Genomic DNA, 27,544 nt, shown 5'->3' with positions numbered 1-27,544 from the left:
TATATATATATATATATGTGTGTGTGTTGTTGTTGTTTTTTTTTTTTTTTTTTTTTTTTTTTTTTTCCCCTGGGTATCTGGGCCTACAGAAGTGATACCAATGTAAGTCAGTGACAGGCATCAGTCGTGCGTGCGTGCGTGCGTGGACCAGGTTAATATAAGTGATCCACATGCGGTTCTGTTTAAACTGAGGGATCCGTGCGTGGAATAGACTGACCCAGGACACGCTGGAGGGATTCTATCCTGGAGCGGGTGGATGTGTGTGGGCAGGGGGCTGTGTGGGCTCCTCTGCTGAGGCTGATGACCCCGAGACCCGGACCCGGATCGGAAGAAGACAGTACGGTACGGATCCGGGACAACGGAAGATGAGTGATCCGCATGCAGTTCTATTTCAGTTGCGGGATCCGTGCGTGACGCCACGGCTTACATTGCTATAAGTACTGCGGGCTCATGAACACATTTAAAGTCCGGTCATTGCACGGAGTTCTGTGACAGACCGCTGTCACTGATAGGAGGAGGAGCCTACGGGAGCCCGCAAGCGCACGGCCCGCAGGCACGAGAGAGATGAAATCGATTTTACGATTTCCCTTTTTTAAAAATCGTCCTAATTAAAAAATCCGATTTCGATTTAAAATCGATTAATCGTGCAGCCCTACTTTTAACATACATTGATTCAGAATCGGAGATTTCAAACAGGTAAAATAAAAATAAGAAAGAAACAAGTGGTGCCAGGCACAACAAACCCCACCCCTCACACATATTGTTGCTGTTTTTGGCATCAATCCAGCTGATGTCATCATGTCTATGCGTGTGCTGATGTCAGCATATCAATTGGCTCTATATACAGTCGACATACAAAAAATTATTAGACCACCGTTGTTTTCTTGAATTTCTTGTTCATTTTAATGCCTGGTACAAGTCAAGGTACATTCGTTTGGACAAATATAATGATAACAACAAAAATAGCTCATAAGAGTTTAATTTCAGGGCTGATATCTAGCCATTTTCCATGCTTTTCTTGATAATAACCAACATCACTTCAGTTCTTATATCAATATCTATGGCATTGTACTGACAAAAACAGTGCTTTTAGGCATTCCATGTTTTCTTTTCTGTCTGTTTTAGTCACATGATAAACACAGGAGTTAGTAGTTGATTGTAAAACTATTGTTTTTGATGACTTTTGATGGTCTAATAATTTTTCCACAACTGTATATGTAACCATTTCTATGTTATATGCCGTTAAAATATGGCCCATTATAAGTAAAGGCACAATTTGTTGGTTAATCCAAATTGAATAGATTTATTTATTTTCATGTCTTTCTTGCATCATAAAACTTCAGTTTACTTATCATCATTTGATTCTGGTCTCATTTAGTTGTCAGTAGTATTAAGTAAACAAACAGTCATTCAAACTTTCTTTATTATGTCTTTCACTTGATAAGGACCTTGGACTCAGTATGAACCTGTCAGATTTATAAAGGTGAGTACTTCTAATTCTTTTTCTATGTCAATATAACAAAAACAAATTGTGCTTCCATGGAACTACCAACACCTCAGTCAACAGTAATACATGACTCCTGTCAGAAACTCATGCTCAGGGCATGATGAGACATGACAACAGGAGGAACATGAACTCAGTTCAACCACGACATCAGTTCAACTACAGATGGAATCAGGTGTTTCAGACTGAGGAACCCTCAGGATCCCAACACAACAGCATTCCTTTAAAAACAAAAACTGACAAAAACAATGATATGAAGTTACTAGAAACCAAATGATTGACAAAGTTGTGGAAAAATTGAAATGACGACTAAAATGGGTGTAAAAAAAAAAAAAAAGTATTCCTCTGGGGTGTGTGGGTGCAGCAGTTGGAAGGATTCAAGTTAAACACTGTTTGGAAATGCACAACAGTTCACAGATATCTACTCTAAATCAGCTGCAGGTTCGGTTGCTGAGATGATTTAGGTGTCACTATTGATTGGAGGGTGCAATCCAACTGTTAATGTGTTTACATCAGTCAAAAACAGGTGATTGTACCAAAACAATCCAGCATGCTGGAAATACAGATGTACTTTAAAAAGCAGTGACATTTATCACTGTCGATTTTGTAAAAAAGAACATTTTGACCAATTTGTTTTTTGGAGTGTGGCATTTAATCTGTCATATTAGCAAAACATGGAAGTTAACAGGTCCTCTGTTTAAAAACCAATAATGAGAAGCTATCAGACCAAACCTCTCCACAGCATTTACAGAGCAGTACTAGGATGGAGTGTTCTGTCAGAAGTGTGTGAGCAGGAAGTTAAGCATGTTTGGTACCACACACTAATCCAACACATGCATCCATCTGTGAAGTGTGACCCCTTTATCCACCTGACATTTGAATGGTGTTTGTCTCCTCCTTCTTCTAGATGAAGACCACAACACAACAACAATAAATCCTTTCCTGTATCATCACCAGATGTGAGTGAGAGTCACATCCAGGTAGCAGCAGCAGAGCTGTTAACGAGTTGAACTTCATAAGAGTTAGGAGCGTATGCACGAGCATGCATCAGTGCACGTAAGGGTGGTGGGCTGGAATCCTCAAGGCCTGATTATCACTGCTCTGCCTTCCAAGGTTTTCTGCTAACATCTGTCCACGGCGCTTCTATTTAAGTTGATGTGAGAGCTTTTCACTGTGTTGCTCAGAGGGTAGGATCAGGAAGCATTAAGCAGTTCTCAGCGCATGCTTCAAATTAAACGGAAGCTCAGCATCCATGTGTTGCCGTAAACATTTGAGTGTGGAACCACTGGATTTTTAGGGATAAGTGGAGGAAGAGGGTAAACTGGCCATCGCTGAGCTCTTTTTTTTTTTTCATATTAATCCTCTTAGATGAGCTTCTCCTGAATTTTGATAGTTGACCCACACCCTCAAGGCAAAAAGCACAACACATTCCAAGTCGTTCCACTATTAATCCAGATCTCACCAAGAATCCAATCACCGACAACCTGGCTTGAACTCAAACTCCTGACTTCTGGACCGGGTTAATAGTGGGTTTGACACTTCGTGTACAGACCAGACACATTTCCAATGTCTCCTCCATCACCAGTCGGAGCTGCTGCTGGGTGAGGATATGAAAAAAACTGTTGGCTTTGTCACTTCTTTTCATAGAGAGACAAAATCCATGCTCGACCCTTTTTTCTCCGCCTGTGTCCCATTTTCCTCGCTGTCATGCAGTTGTCACATGAAAACAATGGCAGGGAAGAGGTGGAAAAACACATAAGCCTACCTATGCAAATCCCTCTCTCAGCCAGTGACTGTGAGCTTTGAGCTTCAGTCTTCCTCTGCTTTGATACATCACATTCAGAACTACTATCGTGGAACGCCAGGCTTCAACTTGTGCTCTCTTCTCTGTGTTAGACAGAAATGCTGTAACTGTCAGGACCAGTATTGGAAGGAAAATGTCACAATTTCAGGGATGGGGTTATGATTTAGTGGAGTCACAGCTGTGTCTTATTCTGAGTCAAATAGATCGACAAATTATAAATCTGTAAAATGCTAAGAAAATAGGACCAATGGCCCTGTATCTCACTGGCATGTTCTATCAAGAATCAATAACAAGTTGAATTTGTGAGGTTTGTCAGGTTCCGCCGCTATGTCAGAGTCCTGTGGTGTTGATGCAGGAGATCAATCTCCCAATAGAAGTAGGTGGTACTTTCACTGGAGGAGAACTCAACTAATGAAATGAAAGTTTATATATGACTTCCTATCAGTGCTCAATAGTAACTATATTGATACAGTCACAGAAAAAATTATTAGACCACCCTTGTTTTCTTCAGTTTCTTGTTCATTTTAATGCCTGGTACAACTAAAGGTGCATTTGTTTGGACAAATATAATGATGACAACAAAAATAGCTCATAAGAGTTTAATTTCAGAGCTGATATCTAGCCATTTTCCATGTTTTCTTGATAATAACCAAAATCACTTCAGTTCTTACATCAATAGCTATGGCATTGTACTGACAAAAACAGTGCTTTTAGGCATTCCATGTTTTCTTTTGTCTGTTTTAGTCACATGATACACACAGAAGTTAGTACTTGATTGTAAAACTATTGTTTTTGATGACTTTTGATGGTCTAATAATTTTTCTGCGGCTGTATCTGTAACCATTTCCATGTTATACGCCATCAGAATATGGCCCGTTATAAGTAAAGGCACATTTATATAATATTTCAAAAAAATTGTCAAAAATTCAACAATCAAAATTTCTCAAAATCGTGAATGAATTTTGTAGACATTGTCCCAAAGGAACTACACATACAATTTGAAATGAATCTGACCAGTAGTTTCAAAGAAAAGTAGTTTCAAGAAGATGTTTAAAGAAATTGCTAACGAACATGATGACGACAACACCGAACATAGCGCCTTCACAATAGCTCCTGGCTTAACGACCAGTGAGACAAAAAGCACTTCAACAGTCAGTGACTGTGATTTTTCAAATACTAATATAAAATATTTGAAACTATTTTAATTCTGATTTTCTGTAGGATCTATACAGATGTACCATTAGTGTGTTCTCCTCTCCTCTCTCATTAACACACCTCTGTAGACTCCACTCCATCACTCCCTCACTCATTCACGGTGCTATTTCCTTCTCGTCCCGTGTATCACTCACTCAGGTTTTGCCCTAGTGTTATCTCATTAAAATCTTCATGACACAGCTAGGTAGTCTGATAATTTCCCCTTGTTAGCTCATCTCTCATGCATGTCTGTGTGCTTCCTGTAAAAACAGGTATCTACTAAGTTCATGTTAGGACAAGAGGATAAAAGGATTTTGAGAAAAGTTTGGTTTCTAAGATTAACAGAACATTAAATAAGCCTATCCAATTAACAGTTGTTGATGTAGGTGTTGTCCTGTTGTTGCACTAACAGTCTTTGGTAATTCTCAAAGCTGAGAGCTGTTTGGAAATGTTTAAAAGAAGAAAAAGCATAAAAACAAACCCACACATGAGCGCTGGTTGTTGCAGAGCAGTGCTAAAAGGTGTTTAGCATATATCATATATGTATATTTTTCTCCTTTTTTTCTTTTTTGTTGTATTGATAATTATTTTCCTGCTACTTTTATTACACTTGAATGGAGCAACTGTAACACCTAGGAATAATAATTTTCCCCTGGGATTGATAAAGTATTCTGATTCTGATGAAGTAACTAACACAACAAGTGCCCCTGAATTTCAACATCAGTGCAGTATTGAACATACACTCCAAAGGAACTGTGGTTGACCCTGTTGTTGGTCCTACAGCCATTTATAAATCTCAAAGCTAAGTTAATCCCCTCAGAGCTGTCAAGCCTGAGGAATCAAACAGCAATGTCTGAGAAGGGAACATACTTGGTCAGAAGTAAATCAACCCAGATATGCAGTACTATTAATCCTTTATAGGGCACCTAGAAATACTCAAAAATGTGTTATTGGAGGGCATAACAAGATTTTATTACTTTTGTGAAATTTTTCCAAATTTGTTATTGTCATGTAGAAAATCAAGGTCAATGAAATTACCATATTTGGTTCCTTTACCTGTAAGTGGCAAAAAAAAAAATGCAATAAGTATATACAAAAAATACAAGAAAAAACACACGTAAGGTGAAAAGAACATCACTTTCAGAAAATTACAAAAACGTAAGTGCTGATCCAGACACCTGTCAATATGCACAATATCCCTTTGAACATCATTACTTACATTAGTGCCATTACTTAATGGTTCCTAACAAAGCACTTACACTCACTGTTCATGCAGAGGTGAACCTTACAGACCCTGCAGACCACATTTGGAAATGTATATATATGTAATGTATGATTAGTAGACACATTTTATAAATATCAGGAAGATTTCAAGCCAAACATTGCTCCCATTCATGTTACAAAGCCATACTGTGTCATTGTACAATCATTTATATGCATCTTTAGTAAAAATCTAAAAGGAGTCTGTTTCCTTTTCTCCCTTATGTTAGTGAAAATTACATTTTCTACGGTATTTAAAAAAAAAAAATAATAATAATAATAGAAATTGCAGTACCATTACAACACACTACACACAAACATTTAACCAATTATCATCTATATCACAGTTGGAAATTTAAGCAAACGTTTTATAAGACTGACATTCAAAACATATATCAGACAAATTATGAGTTTATTAATCACTGGTTATTAGTTGAAATTTGTGGCATTTCTAAATTTTGGTTCACTCCATTTTATAAGGATAAGTGTCTGTGCTTGTTGAATTGAAATATATAATAAATTAACCCTGAGGACAGGCTATCGACATGTCTCCAAAGATCCCTGCTTTAGAAAGGAGTGAGGAGGCCTGGAGGCTGAAGGCTGATCTGTGTGGGAGCCAAAGTATCTCACCTCCTTCACCTTAATGCCTGAAGCTGTGTTTGTGTGTGTGTGTGTGTGGGGGGGGGGGGGGGGGGGGTGGTCTGTTGTCATTAAGAGACATGAAAGCTGGGAGATGTGGGGGGTTTCCTCAACTCCTGGGTGGTTATAGGTGTTTCATTCTTCCACCAGACAGTCGACAGGGGTTGGGCTGAGTAATCAAGGACCACCAGTCGACGTGTAGTAAAGTCAAACACAACTGGGACTGTGGCTGTGGATGAAGGTTTTTTCATACATTTATAAATATGGATGTGGGTATTTTATGGACGGATGAAATATAAGTAAGTAAATAAGTAGTAAAACATTTATTTCCACATTCTGACACACTCCCTCTACTATGGTGGTGGAAATTCAGTGCCTGATTTATTTGTTGTGAGCTTTTAGTTTAGGGCAGGGGTGTCAAACATGTGGCCCGTGGACCAAACCCGGCCCGGCAAAGGTTCTGATTTGGACGATTTGCAAAGCGTATAAATTCCACTTAAGATATTAACAGTTAATAGTTCAGGGTCCATATACTGCTCATTTGTGATCTTCCTTTATTGGTCAAGTGACTATTTTTGGTCATTTCCACATACATTACAAGACAGTGACAGCAACAGTTACAGTGAGGACAGTGAGTCAACAATCTCAGATCCAATGTGTTCTACAGGGTCTGTAAGGTCTACCTCTGTATGAACAATGAGTGTACCTGCTTTGTTAGGTACCATGAACAATGGTACTAATGTAAGGAATGAGGTTCAAAGAGACAAAGTGGATGTGGACAGGTGTCTGGATCAGCACTTATGTTGGTCTAATGTTCTAAAATACATGTTCCTTTCACCTTACATGTGTTTGGGGTTTTTTTTTGTATTTTTATATATACTTCTTGAATTTTTTTTGTCACTTATGGTTAAGGAACCAAATATGGTAACTTCATTGACCTTGATTTTCTACATGAAAAAAAAAAAAAAAATCACAAAAATTTCACAAAACTAATAGAGTCTTGTTAGGTCATCCAATAACGCACGGTGGTTGAAATTTCGGATTTCAGAGTATTTCTATGAGTGCCTTATAAAAGGGTTAAGTAAAATAATAGCATAATAACGTATAAATAATGACAACTCCAAATTTTCTTCTTGGTTGAATGTGAAAAAAAGAATGTCGCATTCTGAAAATATTTATACAAATTATCTTTTAACAATAAAATGTGAATAACCTGAACAAATATGAACCACCTGAAATGTCTAAAGAAAATGAAGTGCAATTTAAACAATATTTTGCCTGTTACCAAAAGCTTGTTTGGCTTGTTGTGCAGATGCACATGTATAAATGATAAGGTGAGGCATAATACTGTTAAAATTGCATTATTTTTCTTAAGAAATTTCTTTTTTTTTTTCAGGTTATTCACATTTTTTGGTGAAAGGATTGTAAATGTGAATGTTTTCATCATTTAAAAGTTATTAAGTTATTCATAACTTCTTTTTTTGCACTCAAACAAAGATAAAAATTTGGAGTTGTCATTATTTATATGTTATTATTTTGATCTGGCCCGCTTGAGATCAAAATGGGCTGAATGTGGCCCCTGGAAGAAAATAAGCTTGACACATAGTAGATGATATAATGAACCTTAACACTGGATGCAACCTTCCATGAAACAAAAAAAAAAAGAAAAACTGAGCTTCTGTATAAACATGCCTGCGGATAGAAACAGCTCATTGCAAGGTAACAAAAACAACAACACATATATTTACATGATCAGACACTAATTTAAATATAATTACAAAACTTACATTCCAGTTCTAGTCAGACCCTGGTAAATCCACCTCAATCTACAACATGGAACTTTAAGAGTCTGATGGGGGTTTGTTTTTGTTATTCTCTATGCAGCTGTATAGTTTCCTTTTTTTGTTTTCCTTGTCATGGGCCACAGAGACAGGATTGTAATAAATGCAGAGACAGCAGGGAGAGGTGCATCAATGGCACTTGTGTGGCTAACAATTAGTGTATTCCCAAGCCTACCAGAGTGCCCGACGAGAGCTACTCTGCAGTGTAGAGTATCAGGAATCGATACACACGCGGCACACAGAAAACCATTAATTCTTATTAATAATGGATTAGCAAGTTATCATTTTCATGAGGCAACACTTAGTGGAAATTTGTCTGATGACATCAGCACTGGTTGTTTTAATGGAATGCTTCCATTAAGGTCTTTTTAGACCATTAGCGAGCAACTTGTTAGCAATTAATTCCATATAAAGCTGCCTCCCTGCAAGTTATTTACCCACGATAAAGTCAACTGCACTTCAGGCTGTTTGTTTAAACCATTAAACAACACGTTCGTATGTGCTTCTCGGTTGTAACACAAAGGAGCATTGTGTTATTTTATTGTTTTGAATTTATTGTGTTATGTTTAAATTTTAATGAAAGGAGCCACATTATAGTAGTAAGTGTTTCTAAAACAGCCCTGTAGTCAGATGGAAGCATTTATTTTGGCCTAACAACATATACATGTTGTAAATAGACTTATCATCAGCCTACACCTTTCATGTTCTACAGCGATGATCATACCATATTATTTTATTGTAAAAGAAACATCATGTTTCCATTTTTATTTTAAATCTGCCCAACAGATGTAACATTTTGTGAAAATATTTCTCAGAGCATTTCGATGTGCACGTCTTCGGCTAACCTTTTCCTTATCCTCCTCAGTGTGAACTACCACAGCAAATAAAGGACACTGAGAAACAGGAAAGATGTTTTTCAGCTCACTTACTGTCACCTTAATACCTTTAGCCTCAATATTTCTGCAGCACAGTCACCTGGTGTCAAGTATTTTCACCTCAAATTGAAAACACACTGGATCTGGACCCGACGAGGACATTTCTTAGTGACTTAATTCTAACTTTCCAACAGACAAGCCCGTTTCAACACACCCACTCATTCATAGTCAGTTCACGCTGCATTGTGATAACACAGAAACCAAAGAAACTTCTTCCCCCCCTTTTTTTTTTTTTTGGAGGATGATAGTGTAGTAGCTTAAGATTGATGGAGCTTTATGGGCTTTATCGGATTTTCAGCAAAATCACAAGAGCAATGCGATTCATCATCACCGAGATACTGTACTTAAGACACAACGTCTAAACCTACAGAAGAGAGCAGGAAAAAGAAAAACATTAAACTTTCAACACCCCTGTGGACCACAAAGAAGGCCTTTCTATCAGGCCTTCTAGCCCTCAGTGAATTATTCAAGACAGCAGAGAAGAACAAGAACTTTAAGTGCAATTACCCTTCACTCCTCTCTCGCCAGTGTGAGCAACATTAATATAATGGCTTTCATCTTTTCAAGCTGATTATGAACCAAGGCACTGCTCAAACCCACACTCTATTGTCTCCTGTCAGTCACAAAAGACAAAGAAAATCCACATTATGCTTTGATGACCGATTCCTCGGCTAAAACAGCTGTTTAAAAACACAAAGATAAATGCTTCATTGTGTTTAAAGGTGAAAATGTGGGTGTTGGCACAACTGGCAGTCTGAGGTTTTGCTTTACCTGTGGTATTTAAAGTGGTGCCTAACCTAGATCTGGTCCAGGATGACTCATTATCTGTGACTTCTTCTAACCCACCTGAATCATGAGGCAGAGGGTTTTAACAGACATTAAGCAACAGTCGACTCAATCTGCAAGTTCTTTGATATATGTAGTTAAAGGAGCAATTTGTGAATTTCCAAAATAGTAATAATATACAACTGTCATTAGAGTGTGGATAAATACAGTTTTAACATTATGTAAAGGATATCAATGAACCTTATTTCAGAGGTGTTTACAGCAGTCAACATGTTCATCTACTGTGCTATCTCATACAATGCCAAGTTGAACCTCTAGAGACGCAGTGAGCCACTGAACTCAAATGTGACCTGACCAGTGTCAGTTTAAAAAAAACAGTAAATTAACCATGAAGAACACAAGACATCTGGTTTAGCGGTGCACTGAGAAGTTAATTTTCTGTTAGGTTGGATTCAAACAAACACTTAAGTCAACACAAACAAAATATCTAATGACTTCTGTTTTCTATCAGTTAAAATCACAAATAGGGGTGTAATGACTTTGAAGAAAGCTGGTTGGTTTTAGGTTCCTCACATAAAAGACTTGTCAGACAACAAGGTAAAGAGGTGGAGATATTCTAAATACCACATACACTTAAGCATTTCAGCAGTTTGATACCACAACTTTTACCACAACTTTGTGGTAAAATGCTGCTGCCTTTATAAAAGCAGCAGATGTATTCCTTGACCACTGTTATCATTTCAGACAATGCCAGTGTCTATAGTGTATGTTTTACAGATAATTTTCTGTTTGTATATTACACAGACTGTGTTAAAATATGAACAACACAAGTGTGATGCCCAAAATCACACCTTGTCTTCATAAGTATGTGCCCCAGTCCTAAAAGCTGTGGTGGCTAATGCGTTGCCTTAACTGTGTAACTCATTTACATAACCCTTGGGTTACATCACCTCCGATGTTCATTTAGTTCACTCGCAGAAGTGTTGTCATTTGCACTGTCATGAAACTAAGCACTTTTTAAGCATTTTGGCAACTGTGAAGGACGACTGACTGCTGCATTTGAAGGCGGGCGTGGGTGGGAAGCTGAGTGTCAACCTGAGGACAACTGCATGCAAAACTAAATATGAGGACGGGGGAGTACAGTGGGTTTTAAATGCAGTTTGAATATGCAATATGGTATGTAATGGGAGACCTTTGTAATGGAAATCTGGGGGATTCTATAAAGTTGCTTGGGGAGTGCAAAGGCAGATTTGGCCCAGGGATTTTTTATTTTTTTAAAAGCTGTGGCTGGTTAGCCGTCCAGTGGTCACCTTGGCTTGGACCCCGGCTTTAATAGACTGGCGTGGGGAAAATGTTAAGTGTGTTAAGAGATCCCGGGAGGGGACTTAGTTGCTGAGATGGCTCCTAGCTCTTACAGAGATCACATTTTGGGGTTAGATCATCATCAATCACCATGCACCCCCCCACGACCCATACTACCCTCATTAATTTGCCTCCCCTAGATTAGCCCTCCCTCGGAGACCACAAAAAGCCCCAACTATTGTTCTCATGCTCTCGTCCACATGGCCTAGGGGGTCTTAAGTAATTCAGCCCTCCACTAGCCAAAATTGAGGGGAAATTAAATTATGTCACTGAGGGGACATGGAACAAAAAGAGACTCTTTCTTTATGGGCACCAATAGGCTGTTTGTTGTTTCCTTTATGCATTAAGACCTTTATGAAGCTAAGGTGACCATTTAGCCATGAAATAGCTCCCACTTGAGATCCAACTGTGTTTTACATAGTTTCATATCCACAGGCTACTTGGGAAGAGTTAAGGTTGTTAAATGCACTGTAGAGGATACTCCAAAAGTAAACGGTACAAGGGAGTGAAACCGTGTGCACCTATGATGTTCCATTAAATGCTTGCGGTGCTGATTTCATTCACAAAAAAGATAGATCAGATTATCTCAACTCTGCTTCCATGTTTCCATACAATAAGAAAGTCAATTTAAAGAACTTTTTTTTTTTTAAAATACTGGGAAAAAAAGAAAACAGCAAAAGCACTAGAAAAAGTGATAAAAAAAAACTGAGATGTGAGTTTTGCTACATTGATACTTTGTCGAGCCTATCATTAGCTGCTGTTTTTACCATTACACAAATTACTTCTAGAACAGTTTTCAACTCTCTTTCAAGACTGCAATATGTCAACTCAATATTACTTAACAGAGTAAAAAAGAAATCAAGAATCGAAGTATGATTTGTCCCTAAAGCCATCATCCATGGGAGCATAAAGTTTACATGTCTTTCTCTTTTCCTGACTTCCCTAGAAGGACACTGGTGGATGTTGTCCTGTGGCGATGCAGAATCCAGGACACAGCAGTGGGTTTTGGGTGACTGCCACAGGCCTTGCTATTGAGCTTCCTAATTAAACTATTAATCTCACATCATTAACCTCTGATGACCCTTTCCTCCCACTGTCCCGTTACAACACTAAAGCATGGGCTTATGAAATAACTTCTCCCTGAATTGTCCCATGCTCTAATTTGGGTCCCTCATTCCAACACTTTATCTTTCGGATGTCTTTGCCACTTGCACTGCTTCTTCAGCACTTGCTTCATGTTGGCCAAGCCACTCTCTTAGGCTATGTTTATGTCTGGCAAAACAGAGATTGTTGTCTGCATTTGTGCCTATTGTTTACATGACAATGATGGTCACGCCCACTGAAAGTAACGATTTCTAAAAACTCCAGGCAAAGTGGAGATTTCGGCAATTCTCCGTTTTCACGTTTGCGTGTAAACATAGGGAAAAGGAGATTTCGGATGGATGTCACAGTTATTGACAGAAACACATATGCATCACCTGTGCGACTATTGTTTCATAATCGAAGTAACATTTTGTTGTGATTCTTTTCAGGATTCTGATTGATTAATGGTACTTGATAGTTTCACCACACTGCCATCTACAGGCTTGGCATACTCTTAACAGTGTAGATATACTGGGCTGTATCAACAAAGATTTTTCTGTAAACAGTCACATGTGCACAAGGTGTTTTGTTTTTTGTTTTTTTTAATGAAGAGGGGGAAACATCTATTTTCCAAAATAAGTGTAAACGTAGCCTTAGTGGGCCTATTTGTACTGGGGCCTTTCCACCTAAGAAATTGCGGGGCAGTTTTACGGGGCTGGGGCAGTTAGTATGTGTTTTGACTGAAGGAACTGCTCCCATGGAACAATTTACAGGAATCTTTATGGGGTCTAACTTAGACCATGCTTCGGGGTAGGTACCAGTGACGGCCCCGAAAACTCCTGGGTGGAGCTTAAGGGTTCACTTGATGCTGATTGGGTAGCTCCAGAGCTGGATAGGAAAAGCATCTTCTTTAAAGCCCTGCAGAAGATGAGCAGTAAACAGTAGCATTTAGGAGTATTAACGAATTTTACAATGGAAAGAATAAAAGATGATAATTGGACCAACGTACATGTGCAGGCACCGCTTGCATTCTATGGCCAAATTGGTCGTGTAACGATTGCAACTAATCACGTCGGCAGTGGGTCCTACTCTGTGGTGAAGACATGGCAGCCAAGGGAGACAAGTGAGAGGATATTCTGGTAACCCCACCCCACATTCCCCATGTACCCCGAAGTTCCTACGCTGGAAATGCGCCTTATGATAGGCCTATGTGTGGACCACAGCTGCGTGTTAAGTGCATTACTCTCTGAGTGGCTCTCCAAGGTGGATATGGGTACTTTAAATTAAAACAGAATCAATTTCTGTCCCTGTCAGGGTTTTTTTTTTTTTTTAGACTGGACTACCATATGGACAGTTAAAAACACAATTCAATTTCCCGTCACCCAGCCCCACAGTCTGGTTAGTCCTCTCCAAACCACTTTAGGACTTTGATCAAATTGCTCTATTGTAGGAGCTTCACAAATTGTCCAATCAATCTATTCAGTCTCATATAGGTTCATCTGCAACTGTAACAGGGCTACGCATGTGGATTTAATGGCTTTTTGAAACCCTTCTCTGACTTTCTTGAAATATTCCTTAGATATGCTAAATTAAAGATTATTTGAGTGATGTTTTTATTTTGAGCCAAGTTTATAAGTGCATCCAGAATGATGGACTAGCCTTTTGAGCATACAGAGCCATGAAGAAATATATCTTCAGGACTGCTGTTATTCTATCAATGGTACGTAACAGAAACACAAATAAGCCACTAAAAGGCGGACATATGAAACACTTTTTAAATTATTTAGTTAATTATAGTGTCACTGTAATCCCACTGCCACTGGGAATGGAATAAAATCACGGTCGGGTACAAAGGAGGCATCTGTGGTGTTGGTTTGCTGTACCACACATGAAACGCCACCCAAGATTATAACATGAGAGGCGCGAGAGGAGACACATACATCAAAAGCTTATTAAAGCCAATGAAATAACTCACAATGACAGCACTACAAAAAGATAACCATTACATTTAAGTGCTGGGTATGTGTGACTTTGAGGCTGACCTTGTGGGCCACTGGTCTATTGTGTACAAAGAGCTGTATAGAGAACTGCTTGATTAGGCCCAGCTCCCCGGGGATCGATGGGACGTCTGCGATCAGCACTCAGGGTAATCACACTGTATTGTGTGCCTACTCAATGACTGTATAGGATGAATGATGCCATTGGGTTATAACACTGATAACACGAGTGGAGGATTTCTGGTGATGAATGTTACCACCCTGAATAGTAAAGCTAAACAAACTGGATGACAACAGATAGTACAGATTTTCTGCAGGTCTCAACAAGTTAAAAGGAAGACTTTTTAAGACCCCGTAATACCATTAGGAAAACAATTTATGACCCATTTCATGTAAAAAAAAAAAAAAAAAAAAAAGAAAGAAAAAGATTTTTCCCCTCTGACATTGTCAATGGAGGACAATCAAAATCAAGAATGATTGTGTGTTTTACTGCATCTTTTTGGTTGGCAGGTGTTCTCCTAAAGTGTTAACTTTGCAGATACTTGCAGGTTTTTGTGAAATATTTAGTAATATCTAACAGTGAATTTGCAGATGAACACCACCCCCACCCTCCCATACAGTTATTACAATTAAACGTCCCTTATTACAACCAGTGTTTGTCCATCCTAGTCTTTTTAGTTAAAGTGACACTGGTACAAACTCATATGGCAGGTGACGGTAATGCACTTCAACAGTGATGCACCCTGCAATAAAACAGAAAAAAATAGGGATTCTTCCAAAAGCATACTTCTAAGGAAGACTGAGGATTAATAAAACTTTCTAAATTAAATAATTATTTAATAATTCATCACTCCATCATTCACTTCATTCATCAGCTTATGTATTATATAATCAAAAAGGCGGCAATAAAGATATAGTGTACACTGGGTTCAGCTGTACTGTGTAGAAATCTGCAATTTCCTTCATAACCAAGTAAATAGATTCACATCACAATTCACAGTGTGGTTCTCAATATATGACTTTTTCAGCCAATCATTCAGTCCTGGGTGATTTTTTTGCCTTCTAAACTGTTCATGGGGGAGACAAGGACAGACAGACAGACAGATAGACCTGTGTAATCACAAATTCACCATGCACCCCGCCCATAATATGTGTCTGCTGTCTGCCCTGTAATACAGGAAATCCAAAACCAGAACTATCAAGTTCAGATAGCTAACTTGCATACAAATTACAGGCACCAAATGTGCACAACCCTGCCATTAGTGGTAGGTGTTATTTTTGCCCCCCAACTGTCTTATTTCTAATTCTATGTCTGTTTGCTTTACTGTCTGGGTAATAGCAGGTCTGAGCCTTTTCCCATGTGTGCTTACATTAAACTACATACATAGGTTAACCTCGGACCAGAGCCGGGCTTTTTAATGAGCTATTCTGTTTTATTTTTTTCTGCCGAATTCCACCTCTCCCTGTGTCCTCTCTTTTTATATCAGTTTTGTGTCTTCAGTGAAATCACCTGTGCTGACATGTCACAGCGGAGTATCTTTGTCTTTTAATTAAAATGCTCAGCTCTGTGTTTTTATCTGCAAATGATATGATCACTGAAATTAGAGGCCAGGCCAGAAGCAATTTTGCTCTCATGGAGACAGAGGCAGAGAGCAGAATGAAATTGGTAAAAGTGAAAACAGTGGAGAACATTTTTTTTTTTTTTTTTTCATTTATTTTACACTTATTTTCAGTTATTTTATTGTCTGGGAAATAGCAAATGGGTTTATTTTAAAAGGTGAATCCATCTTAATTGGAGTCAGACTTGTAAAACTATCATTACACTGAAAAAAAAACGTAAGATTAAATAAACATAAAAACTAATGAAAATTTCCAAACTAAATTTCATAAGTAAACTCCATGGACTCATGTCATGTTTTCATGTGACGGTATGACACCAGAAAAGAAGAAACCCGTTTGTGCAAAACTTTTCTGCAAGGTCAGATTCACACACACACTAAGAAAATCACAACACAGCACAAGAGCCAAAGATGATAACACAGGTCTGAGTGAGTGAAGGCAAAGGGTACAGCAAAACAAATCCTACTGGACCCACGTATGAAAGGACGGAGCCGCTGATATGACTGGGAGGGTGGGGGGTGGAGGGGGTGGGAGGGGTTGGGGTATAATTGAATTACAGTGACCCTATGACAGAACTATAGGTGAGGTCATGTGTTGAATTAATTCTGTCCCTGACCTCGTCTTCAGCGGGGCAGAGCCTCTTGGCCGCCCCCGAGACCCAAAGGCGCAGCAACAGTGACACATCTGTCTGAGAGCCTTCCTCCAGCCAAAGCCGTCATTCAGACTGACAGCTGGGCTCTCACACTGATAGAGCTTCAACTGCACCTACTGTACACTTTGTTTTTACTGCAAACACTAAAGCGCTCTACACTTTGGTGATAATGCATTTGACAATAGTTTATTCATCTTGAATCTGACAAAGACACCGGAAAATGTATTTTAAAAACATCTCCGCACTGAGCAGCATGGACACTTGTTCTCTGTGAACAATCAGTTAATGCACAACATTGCTTTGAGTTAAATTAAATGTCAGACAATAATGGTCTGTCCTTTCAAAAGAGGAGAGTCTTTACAAAAGGTTCAGTTGTGAAACGTATTACTACATCACATGCTCTTTTTCATTGCATAACAGACTTCATAAACAAATAGAGATTCACCATTCTTAACATGTCTAATAATAAAAGGCCTTTGCACATTTCACTCAGGTTTACACACCAGCTCTGTAACTTTAGCCCAGGTTGGATTTCATTATTTTTTCCACATTTGTCAAAAGACTTCAGAGAGCTGTTTGACCACCCACAGCTATTGTACATATGAATGACATCATCCAATTCACATCCTCTCCCAGAACAAAGCACTGCACAGAACAGGATAATTCTACAGATATTAAAGACAGACTGCGGCAGGAGACATCTTTTAACTGGAGATGACACTGATTGTAAAGTATGTATGAAACACTAGATGCTATGGGTAGCCAAATGACAGCTGCTGCTTTTCCTTCTTTTCTATTGTGTTGGTTGAAACAGTAAAAAAAAATGTCCCTAACCTAAGGCTGAAGAGGTCATTAAAGTATGTAAAATTGCAACGTGGACAAGATCTAAAGCTAAATCATGTCACATGTTTTGTCAGTATGTTCTATATTAAATGAAGCACCAGGGTGCCAAAGAGATAACCCATCTTAAAAATGATATTCTAGACATAAGGGCAACCTGACAGACCCCAGCCTATCATCACATTATTGTCAAAATGAAGAGGAAAAGAAAAAAAATGGCTATTCCCCCTAAAATTGGTGGCTCAAAAACTAGGATGTTCTCAAAGGCTGATGTATTAAGAGATTGCAGGTTGAAGAAAAAAAAAAAAGTTTGAGGTGTTACTTACTGTCTGCTAGAGAGAAGAACACCACGCAGCTGAGAAGAAGCAGGAACCGCAACGCCCCTCTGGGCACGAGGGGCACTATCAGGTGAATATTAGGCACCATGTTCCAGGTTGGCACTGCCTCCTCCTCAGTCCCCTGCTAGACACGTCCCACTCTGACAGGATCAAAGACTAACACCTGGGAGAGCAAACACATGGAGAACAGGAGCACAGAAACATTAGTATTCAACCTCACTGTAGATTTGCATATTTGAAGGAGCATAACAACACGGTAAAGCAGAAATATCAAAGCCAAGTCACAGAGCAAAGCTAAAGGGGACAGGATTTTTGTTTATTTGTAAGAAAACAACGGCAACAGTTGAGATGTTTGGTCGTGATCAAGAAGATATCCTATACCCAGGACAAAATCCTGGTCAGAGCAGGGAAAAATGGTGAAGCCTGGCTAAGACACGCAAACTACATCAGTAGATGAGTTGGGAAACAAATGAGGCACAGTGTCACTGAAAGGATTTCTGAGGATAAAAAGAAGAACAAAGGCCAGGCCAGGACTCAGGATCAGCTCACAATGGAGGATAAGTTAAAAACCCAGAGGAGTGTCAAAACATCACTCCCCAAGGACCCCTACCCTCTTAATGGTCTCCATTAGGAAATTGAAACTGAGTCTTCCAGATGGGGTCAAATTACCCAAAGTGCCATGATCTCACAGAGTGACACCATGTATGCATACATAAACAGTTAACAACACAACAGGCCCTGGAGGTGACGCGTTTAATCAGTAGAGCTGCATCAGGTGACAGACAAATTAACCAGAAATACGTAACACTGTGCAGAGATTTCCCCCCCGTAAGATAAACAGACTTTACAAAAACCAAGTATCAATGTTAGTACAAGCACAGTCTGGTAGTTCAACTAAGAATAGTATAGTTAGTAGTTATAGTAATAGTTAGTATACAAGTATATGCTTTAAGACTATTTAACCCATAAAGACCCAAACAGCTGCCGGCAACCAAAAGCATAGACTGAAATAAAATGTTTAATCTCTGTCAATCCTATCAATACATGTAAATAACTGATGTAAAACGCAGTTTGTTATCTTTTCATGCTCATCCGATATAACCCATTTGGATGTTCAGGAGCTCCACAGTGAACATGGAAACACTGTCATCTTCTACAACATTGATTCACAAGTAAAACCCATTGAGTTTGATCAAGGACAGTGGATGGAGACACCTGTTTTATTTTCAGTTAAAGAAATATTTTGATGAAAAAGTCGCTTTTTCTTCAGTTTTCTGTCTTTCTGATATAATAACCCTCAACTTTAATTTGAGCTTTTATCAACATCTACATGATCAGTAAATTAAATGTAGGAAAATACCTGATTTACACTAAAAAAAAAAAATAACAAAACAGAGTATAATGTTATTATAAACAGTGATAAATTATTTAAAGAAAGTTTAAAATAGAGAGGAGAAATCATTTGGGAGCTGCCGTAAAAACCACACTGGGTCTTTATGAGTTAAGTTGAAGTCTACTATTATTCTGCTCCAATCCCATGTTTATAAATGAATTATTTTAATACCTCCTTTTAGTTTCATGAACATATATTTGTGTAGGAGTAGTAAGCTTCCCAAGTACACCACTGGTTTACATATTTTCTTATTTTATTTGTAGAGTGAACTGTACTGTATATAGGTACTAATCTTGTACCAGAATTTTACTTTGTTTGATGAAAAAACATCCACATTAACCTTCACATATACTGTTGCTCTACTAATTAGGTAATACTAGTTTGCTTTTTAGCTTAGAAAAGTATACTTTGTGTGTAAAAATTAGGATACGACTAGTTTTTGACTGAGCCATCGGCCAATATGTAAAAAGTATGTAGACCGCTAGCCCATTAAGTACAAGCATATGTATCATATGTTCTGTTTAAGGGAGGAATACTTAATTTTTCTAATCTTACGTGTATCTTAATCAAAACATGGGCTCTAATAGTATAAATCCAACATGTCTTACTGGGTTATTCTAACAGTACACAGAAAAATCTGAAGCTTATCTCTCATAAGAACATAAAAAACAGACAAACCATCTTATTTGCCATTTAAAAGAAGTAAACTAATAGTACAAAGGAATAAAATTCTGTTTTCTAAGGACATGGAAGCATAAAAACAAAGGCCAACCCCCAACGTAAACTGATTGTTGTCTTTTCAGAAATTAGATTTTGTTTAGGAAATGACTAAACCAGCCGATACATTTCTGATATGTGACCTTAAGCTTGCGATGGTCTGCAGTTGTAATGTCTAATGCTATTATAAACACAGTAACAGAGTATACCCATGAATTGCGCTAACTAAATTTCTTATCGTTACACTTGTGCCCGTGGCCATCTCTGATGAGTAATCGCAACGCTGTACAGCAGGCCACAATATGGTAAGGACAGATATCTCTATTTTGATGGAATTAAAGCAGTATCTGTAGAGAACTTCAGGAAAAAAAAAACTGAAATGAGAAAAGTTTGAGGAGTTTTAAAGTAAGCCTACTTTTGACTTCAAGGGCTCAAGACAATGATTTTGTACAAAGCTTGTACAAGATGGCTGCTGGAATTGAAAACTTTCTCAGCTTGTCAGTTCTCAGTGGTTTGTATCAGTGAATGAACAAAACTGATATTTGTGAAAAGAGAAAGAGAGACACTCACAGCGTGGAATATCTTGCGTCTTGCTGGGTGGCCACTCAGCTTTAGTCTATTCAGCGCCGTTAAATAAGTTAGAGTGTCAGGAATACAATGCCTCTAGTATCTTGTGGGGGGGGGCCTTCCATTCTTAAGCCTACAGAGGTGTGGAGCAGCCCATTACTCACGTCTCTATTTCCATGTGTGGAAATAGTTCAAAAAAATCTAAGCAAAAGAAAAACTCCACACATCAGGCACCTTTTTGGACCACCCTCTTTGTGAACCAAGACCAAGAAAAACACTGCAAATTCAGCAGAAGTCTTAGCAAAGCAAAATTTCAAGACTTGCCTTTTCTTCGCTTGTTTTAACGACTTTTCAACACGTCACTGGGCAGAACAACAAGACAGGCCTGGGTGAGTAAAACGATGTGAGCGTGAGTCATAGCGCTGGTGCCTCACCTGGGCTCGGCTGCAGACAGGTATCACTGACGGCTAACTCTTCATTTCTCTATGTCACTTAACAAGAATGTGCCTCTGGGCTTCCACGTCTACACTAAGCCAATTTCAGATGTAACGTGCCTCGCATAAAAGGGAATTTCAAAACACAGCGTGCAGACACCTTCATTTGTCGTCAAGCTGTGATCATATCAAGCTGTATTATATTCCTGCCTGCGTGTAGATTTCTGTGAAATACTCGTGAGGACTGTTAAAAATTATTTCAGACCTCAGGCCTCCAACTGGGTATGAAGCTCATTGTTGGTTTAAGGCAGGAGAGAACACACACACAAATTGAATACTAAAGGTGTCAAAGATTACACCTTCAGTCTACACTAAATTAATCCACCCTTTAAATGGAAGCTGTTGGAGGTGAGGGTTGGAGTTCGGTTTAATAGACGAAGTATACACTCAATACGCTTGTATTAGACGTCTCTGGAAATAACACATCTTCTCTGTGTTTAGTATGGAATTACAACACAACAGACAGTGCCTCAGTCGAAACATGGCCCAAATGTATCTGTACCAGTAACTTTTGCTTAAATTTATAACAAAAGAAGCATAAAGCCAAAATGTAATAAGTTTTGGACTTTATTTCAAATGGAACATCTTATTGTTTCTGTGTTTGCTACAACAGTTTAAACATTTGTCAAATACAACCCTTAACCCAAACTTATAATTAAAAAAAGTTAAAGCTTTTAAACAGAAGACAAGGCTAAAATGCTTCCATAAGACTTCATTTTAAAGGGAATGTCTCCTACTTTCTGTATCACCCCCCTAATCCTCACTCCTCATGGGTTTACAGTGACTTGGTGGATATTAAGAGGTATTTAAAAACATTTAAGATAAGATACGATAAGATAAGACAAATGAGTGAAAAATGAGATATAAAGAGAAAAATAAGCAATTTGGTATTTATATAGTATTTATATAATATTTATATAAATATAGAATTAGAGTTAAAATTAAATATTATTTACATATATACAGTGTGGTTGCACACGCATATGGTGTGATATTGGGGGGGGGGGGGGGGGGGGTTTACTGAGAACTGTAGTATAGTCTGATGTCTGTGGGGAGGAATAACCTGTGGTATCGCTACGTCTTACACTGGGGATGTAAAAGTCTTTTTTTATTATTCTTTTTATTGCAACTTAAAATATATTAAACAAGTCCAAAGAAAAAATAAAACAACCCCCCCCCCCATACACACACACATTCATACTTAGTCAAATGTACACAGAAATGTGAACGGGGATGTAAAAGTCTGGTGGTGAAGGAGCTACTCGGGGCCTCTACAGTGGGATACAGGGGGTGGGAGGGGTTGTCCATGATGGAGGTCAGTTTAGCCAACATCCTTCTCTCCACCACCTCCTCGATGGAGTCCAGCGGGCAGTCTAAGACAGAGCCGGCTCTCTTAACCAGTTTATTCAGTCTCATCCTGTCTCTGTCTGTACTACCATCTCCCCAGCACACGATACGATAAGAGTACTGCTGAGGTCAACGCAGTGTCATAAAAATTTAGGCCCCATTTTTATGCCAGTTTATTTAACCCAACTTGGATACACAAAATGAGTCTAACTCCCATCAAGTTTGCTGGCTGAGACATTTGTTTTGACACTCATTTTTGTGTACGCCAGCGTTGCATTGGTTCATGTCGGTGGATAGACGGAGTGAGTGAGGCTGATAGAGTTGGCTACTCGCCGTGCTCCACACCCTTGGCGGTGGAGGGATATCTTTCACAGCAGATGCCAGGAAGAGGCAGATGCTTTTCATCTTCAATGAGACAAATTCCTAGAGCGAGACTTTATTCTTTATTTATTTAGCTATTATTTCTCCCTATGCAGCTTGGTGCCTCCCAGCTGCACGCTAATACAACGGAAACAATGACTATAGTATTTTGTGGCAGGACGAGGCACCGATGTGAAAATGGCGCAATGTGAACCATAACTGAGCAAGCATGTGGCGCGACACAAACACAGGAAGACGATGTGGGAGAGCAGAGAGAGGGTGGACGTTTGGCCTTTAGTGTGAATCCCTCTGTCTTGGTAGTGATGTCATCTTTATTTGTGTGAGTGTCTGCGAGTGTGATCAAGACAGAAAGCTGAGCGGGACAATGGAAGAGTAAGCACTGCATAATTATGGCTACAACGATCATCCAGATTATTTCACCAGAAATCCCATTTAATAATCATCATAATTCATCAGGATGCATTCAGGAGTTTAATTGTCTTACAGTTCTCCATTGTGCAATCTTAATTAATACAATTTCAACCTGCAGGGAATGACTAATCTAATGCTTCAAGACCCGGTATGACAACATAAAGCAATGTGCATATATTATTTAAAGTGTAAACAGTGAAATTACGTCAACCAAGCAAACACAGTTAAGTCCAAATTTAATCACAACCCTGCTATTTTCTTCCACAAGGCTTTCATTTTGCAGGCAATCATGATGGAGCTAATGTTAGCAGCACACGGTTAGTACAAGCTAGGGTTGATTATTGGTTTCATTGATTTTTGCCCCACACCCCAAGGGGAGGGAAGGGGTATTGTTTTTGGTTAATTTTGTTTGTTTGTTTGTTTGTTTGTTTGTTGGTTTGTTGACACTTTAGCAGCAAAACTATTGGTTGAATTCATACCAAATCGGGGTTATAGATTGCCAGTGACCCAGAATAGATGTCATTACATTTTGGGAAGAGTAGGTCAGTTAGAATTTTTTATGAATTTTTAAAATCTTTTTTCTTCTCCCATTTACTGATACTGGCCGAAATTTCACGTCTATAAAAACATCAGTTTTGTATCAATTTACTTCAAACTTGGCACATATATAGAAGCAATTGATATGCTGACATCAGCACATGCATAGACATAATGACATCATCTGGATCGATGCCAAAATATGTCACAATATGTGCAAGGGGCGGGGTTTGTTGTGCCTTGTGCCCACTGTGCACATTTTCAATGTACTTGGCTGATTCAATGGGCATTGATACATAACATGTGCCCTGTGTAGACATATTACAGACAGTTGGGGGCCGCATCACAATGTCACATTTATTAAACCAATGCCTATTGAAGAAACAAAGGGGAGGCTGTGTTTCATAAAGTGAAGCTTTATTTTATGAAACACAGCCCACCTTTTTTGGGATAGTTAGTATGGGAATAAGCAAAAACATTTGAGACCAACTAAATATAATATATGAGAAGTGTTCCAGGGGTTGAGAACCAGGATATTATTATTATATTGTTGCAGTTAAAGCACAACTACCATTGGATGTTTGCTGATATTCTTAGGGAGTAAACATTTCCAGAACTGATATATAAGCCAAAATATAGGTTTAAACATACATTTTTGTGCAATGATCCCTAAAATATGGTTATCACAGTCTCAGTTCAAGGGGTGGATTCATAACATTGCAAATATTTTGATGGCAAATGGGATCTAGCATGCTAATTTCACAAATGAGATGCTGTTGATGTTATGGATGTAATTCTAATATTCTAAATACAATTTCTGACAAGATTTTCTAAATATTTTTAAGGAAAACCCTTGACAAATGCAACTTTGTTTAGAAAGCAACCCCTCTGGACAACAAACTTCACTTACTTCACCTATTTCTTTGTTCACCCTGTCCTGAAGTAGCATTGTACTGTCTGGCTGCATCATATTCTATTGTATTTGTATTATGTTGCTGTACTTCTGCCAATGCAGCACTACAGCTCAAGCCAAATTTCCCTAAGGGGACAATGAAGAAAATGAGCATCTGAAGTTTTCAAATCATCCAATAGCAGAAAACATGTGTTATAGATACTGATATGTATGTGATAGGCCCATAACAACCACTAAAATCAGCTTTAGTTGCAGGAGAATGGAGTCTAATTTGTCAATATTACATGTGTGGTTTAGGTAGAGAAGACTCACAGACACCAAGTGAATAAATTAGACCGGACACTCCAATAACTCTTAATAGACTGGCCAGTTAGTTATGAGAGCACAGAGTCTCCTCACTTAAGTAAAGCCATTCAGGAAAACAGGTTTGGAGTCTAGAGTCTGGGGAGTTGTCACTAATGCAGAGCGTGACATATACTGCTCATATACCATACCCTGTAAAGTAGGCTTAAGAGGTTTAGTGAGGTAATTAACATGGGAACAATGGGAAGTGAACATCTCAAATGGTGAACTGTGAAAGACAAAGGCGCTTTCAGTGGGAGGGGAATATGAGAAGAAATACACACCTATCCTGTTTGCTCATCTGCCACCCACATCAGGTGCTTGTCATTCACGTTATCACCCCCCACCCACACGGATATATGTGTGCACATGTGTGGCAAAGAAGTGACGGGCCACCCATACAGTCGTCTCCGAGCAGACAATGCAAGCCACAGCTGTGTGTGGAGAGAGAGCGAGTAAACACTACTATTACAACTAACTACAGGTAGCATCTCGGCTCTCCATCCATCCCATCCCTCCTACTTGAGCTCTTTCTCTTTCACTGTCTCCATTCAATGGGTCATCTGAGCAACAGGGATGGTGAGACAGCTGAGATATATGGCTAACAGAGTGTGTGTGTGTGTGTGTGTGTGTGTGTGTGCGTGCGTGCGTGCGTGCGTGTGTGTGCGTGCGTGGAGGGGGGAGCTAATCATGGCCAACTCTGGAGGTGATAAACCCAGACCGGAGAGGTTTGTGTTGGCGCAGGTCTGCAACGGCTCCATAAACACAGTTACAAGCTGAATTTCGACAGCCGTGCTTTTGGCCCCTGATTAGTTTTCCATGCCCTAGAAGGCTCACCCCTTGCAAGTCTGCAATCTTTTTTTTTTTTTTCCTTTTGGACCTCAGCACTGAACATACTGCAAGACCCCAAGAGAATAGACTGCAAGCCGCTGAGCCCTGCATTGTAAAATGAAAGTGTAAAGTAACCAAATTAGGTTTTTGCCTCCAACTCTGAAAGCCTTGCTGTACCTACAGACTTGATGGTGCATGTCTTCTTTACAGGGCTGGGACAAGGCTACGCACTGAAATTCACCTAACAAAGAGTAATGTCCTGTGACCTATTGAGTTTTACCGCACTTCTGTTTACAAGCTGAGTCTGTTGAGTTAATTGTTAACACTTTACCACCAAGTATCCTTCCTCAGCTTGAGGAACAGAAAGTACGGAGCAACATTTATGATGATGTGCAATCACAATAATAGATCACATGACCAAAGTGTCTGTGTAGATGAGTCACATGGTTTATAATTTAAAATGATTCATCGATATAGACATTTACAACATCAGAAAGTTTCCATGACTCATTGTGATGCAACCTGTGACGCATTAGGTTTGGATGCCCCTCAGGGCCTCTGTCAACATCCTGACACTGACTTATTTCTTAATAGAACGCAAAGACCCCTGCATATCATTTTCACCCATATGATACAACGTCGATTGACATTTAGTCAGGTTGAGTGAACATTTAACAAACTCAGGCACCTCCATAAATTGCCAGTGAAGTAGGGATTTACAATCACCTCTAGGGGGGCTACCAATCTTTTCAGCTGCAAATCAATCTGAGAATGAAAGGTGATGTGTATTACACTGATATGTATTACACCGAGTAGAAGAGACATAGCAGAGTGCCACTTCCATTTGAATTTATTGGAGAGTGATTATTGGCGTTGTCGAGCTGCAGTGCGAGGAGAAAATGGCTTGCACTACAAAGTGCTGGGCAAAGGGCCCGTAATAAATCAAAGAGCTGGCTCAATGTAAAACAGGCATTCATCAAATAAAAGCAATGTAGTATAGCCTATACCTAGAGCAATCAAGTGTGCTAAAATTCTCTTGGTAATGACCAGAGCAAACTAGTGGGCTTTTTGGTCTTTTAACAAAATATGCAAGGATACAGACATCAGTGACAGATTTTTAAAATTCATTCAACGCTTTATCTTCAAGATGGTAGCGGGGTTGCTGGAGCCTATCCCAGCTATGATATGGGTGAAGGCGGTGTACACCCTGCACGTATCGCCAGTTCATTGCAAGGCTGACATATAGAGATGAACAACCAACCACTCACACACATTCACAACTATGGGTAATTTAGATTAACCTATTAAGTGCATGTCTTTGGATGGTAGCAGGAAGTCGGAGTACCTGGAGAGAACCCATGCAAAGGACCTTCAGTGCTAGCCACTGAACCACCATGTCATCCCTGATTTAATGGATTTGTACTATTTTAATCGAAATATTTGGAGCATATATTGGACGATTCAGTCACGTTGGAACACAACTCACTTTTTATTTGTACTAAACTTAGCACAGTGATTTGAGGGGCATTGGTTCTCACAGAAACTCGTTAGAATTAACATGACTTTAGAGCAAAACAATCAGGCATAATCAGCTAGTCACACTAATGTTTAAACAAGTATTGCATCAGCATAACATAGTTTGCCTCGTGAGCTAGACTTAGGTTGGAAATTTGTCACATTTTCTTTTCAGTTTCATTTATTCCTTCATTCGACAGCAGCAGCACTTATTAATCGCTTTAATCATAAAGACCAGTAA

General features: G+C 39.0%; 1 protein-coding gene across 1 annotated transcript in view; it reads right to left on the bottom strand.

The window, feature by feature from the left end:
* Nucleotides 1-27,544, bottom strand: part of LOC115436593 (receptor-type tyrosine-protein phosphatase F-like) — a 256,047-nt gene that overhangs the window by 150,002 nt on the left and 78,501 nt on the right. The window contains 1 exon segment of the mRNA XM_030159483.1: nt 17,844-18,018. Coding sequence (XP_030015343.1) covers nt 17,844-17,943 — 100 coding nt within the window. The 5' untranslated portion in view covers nt 17,944-18,018.

This window comes from Sphaeramia orbicularis, chromosome 17 (genome assembly GCF_902148855.1).
Source record: "Sphaeramia orbicularis chromosome 17, fSphaOr1.1, whole genome shotgun sequence".
NCBI classification, from domain to species: Eukaryota; Metazoa; Chordata; class Actinopteri; order Kurtiformes; family Apogonidae; genus Sphaeramia; species Sphaeramia orbicularis.
The sequence above is the reverse complement of the archived record's forward strand: the minus strand, read 5'-3'. Positions and strand labels throughout refer to the sequence as shown.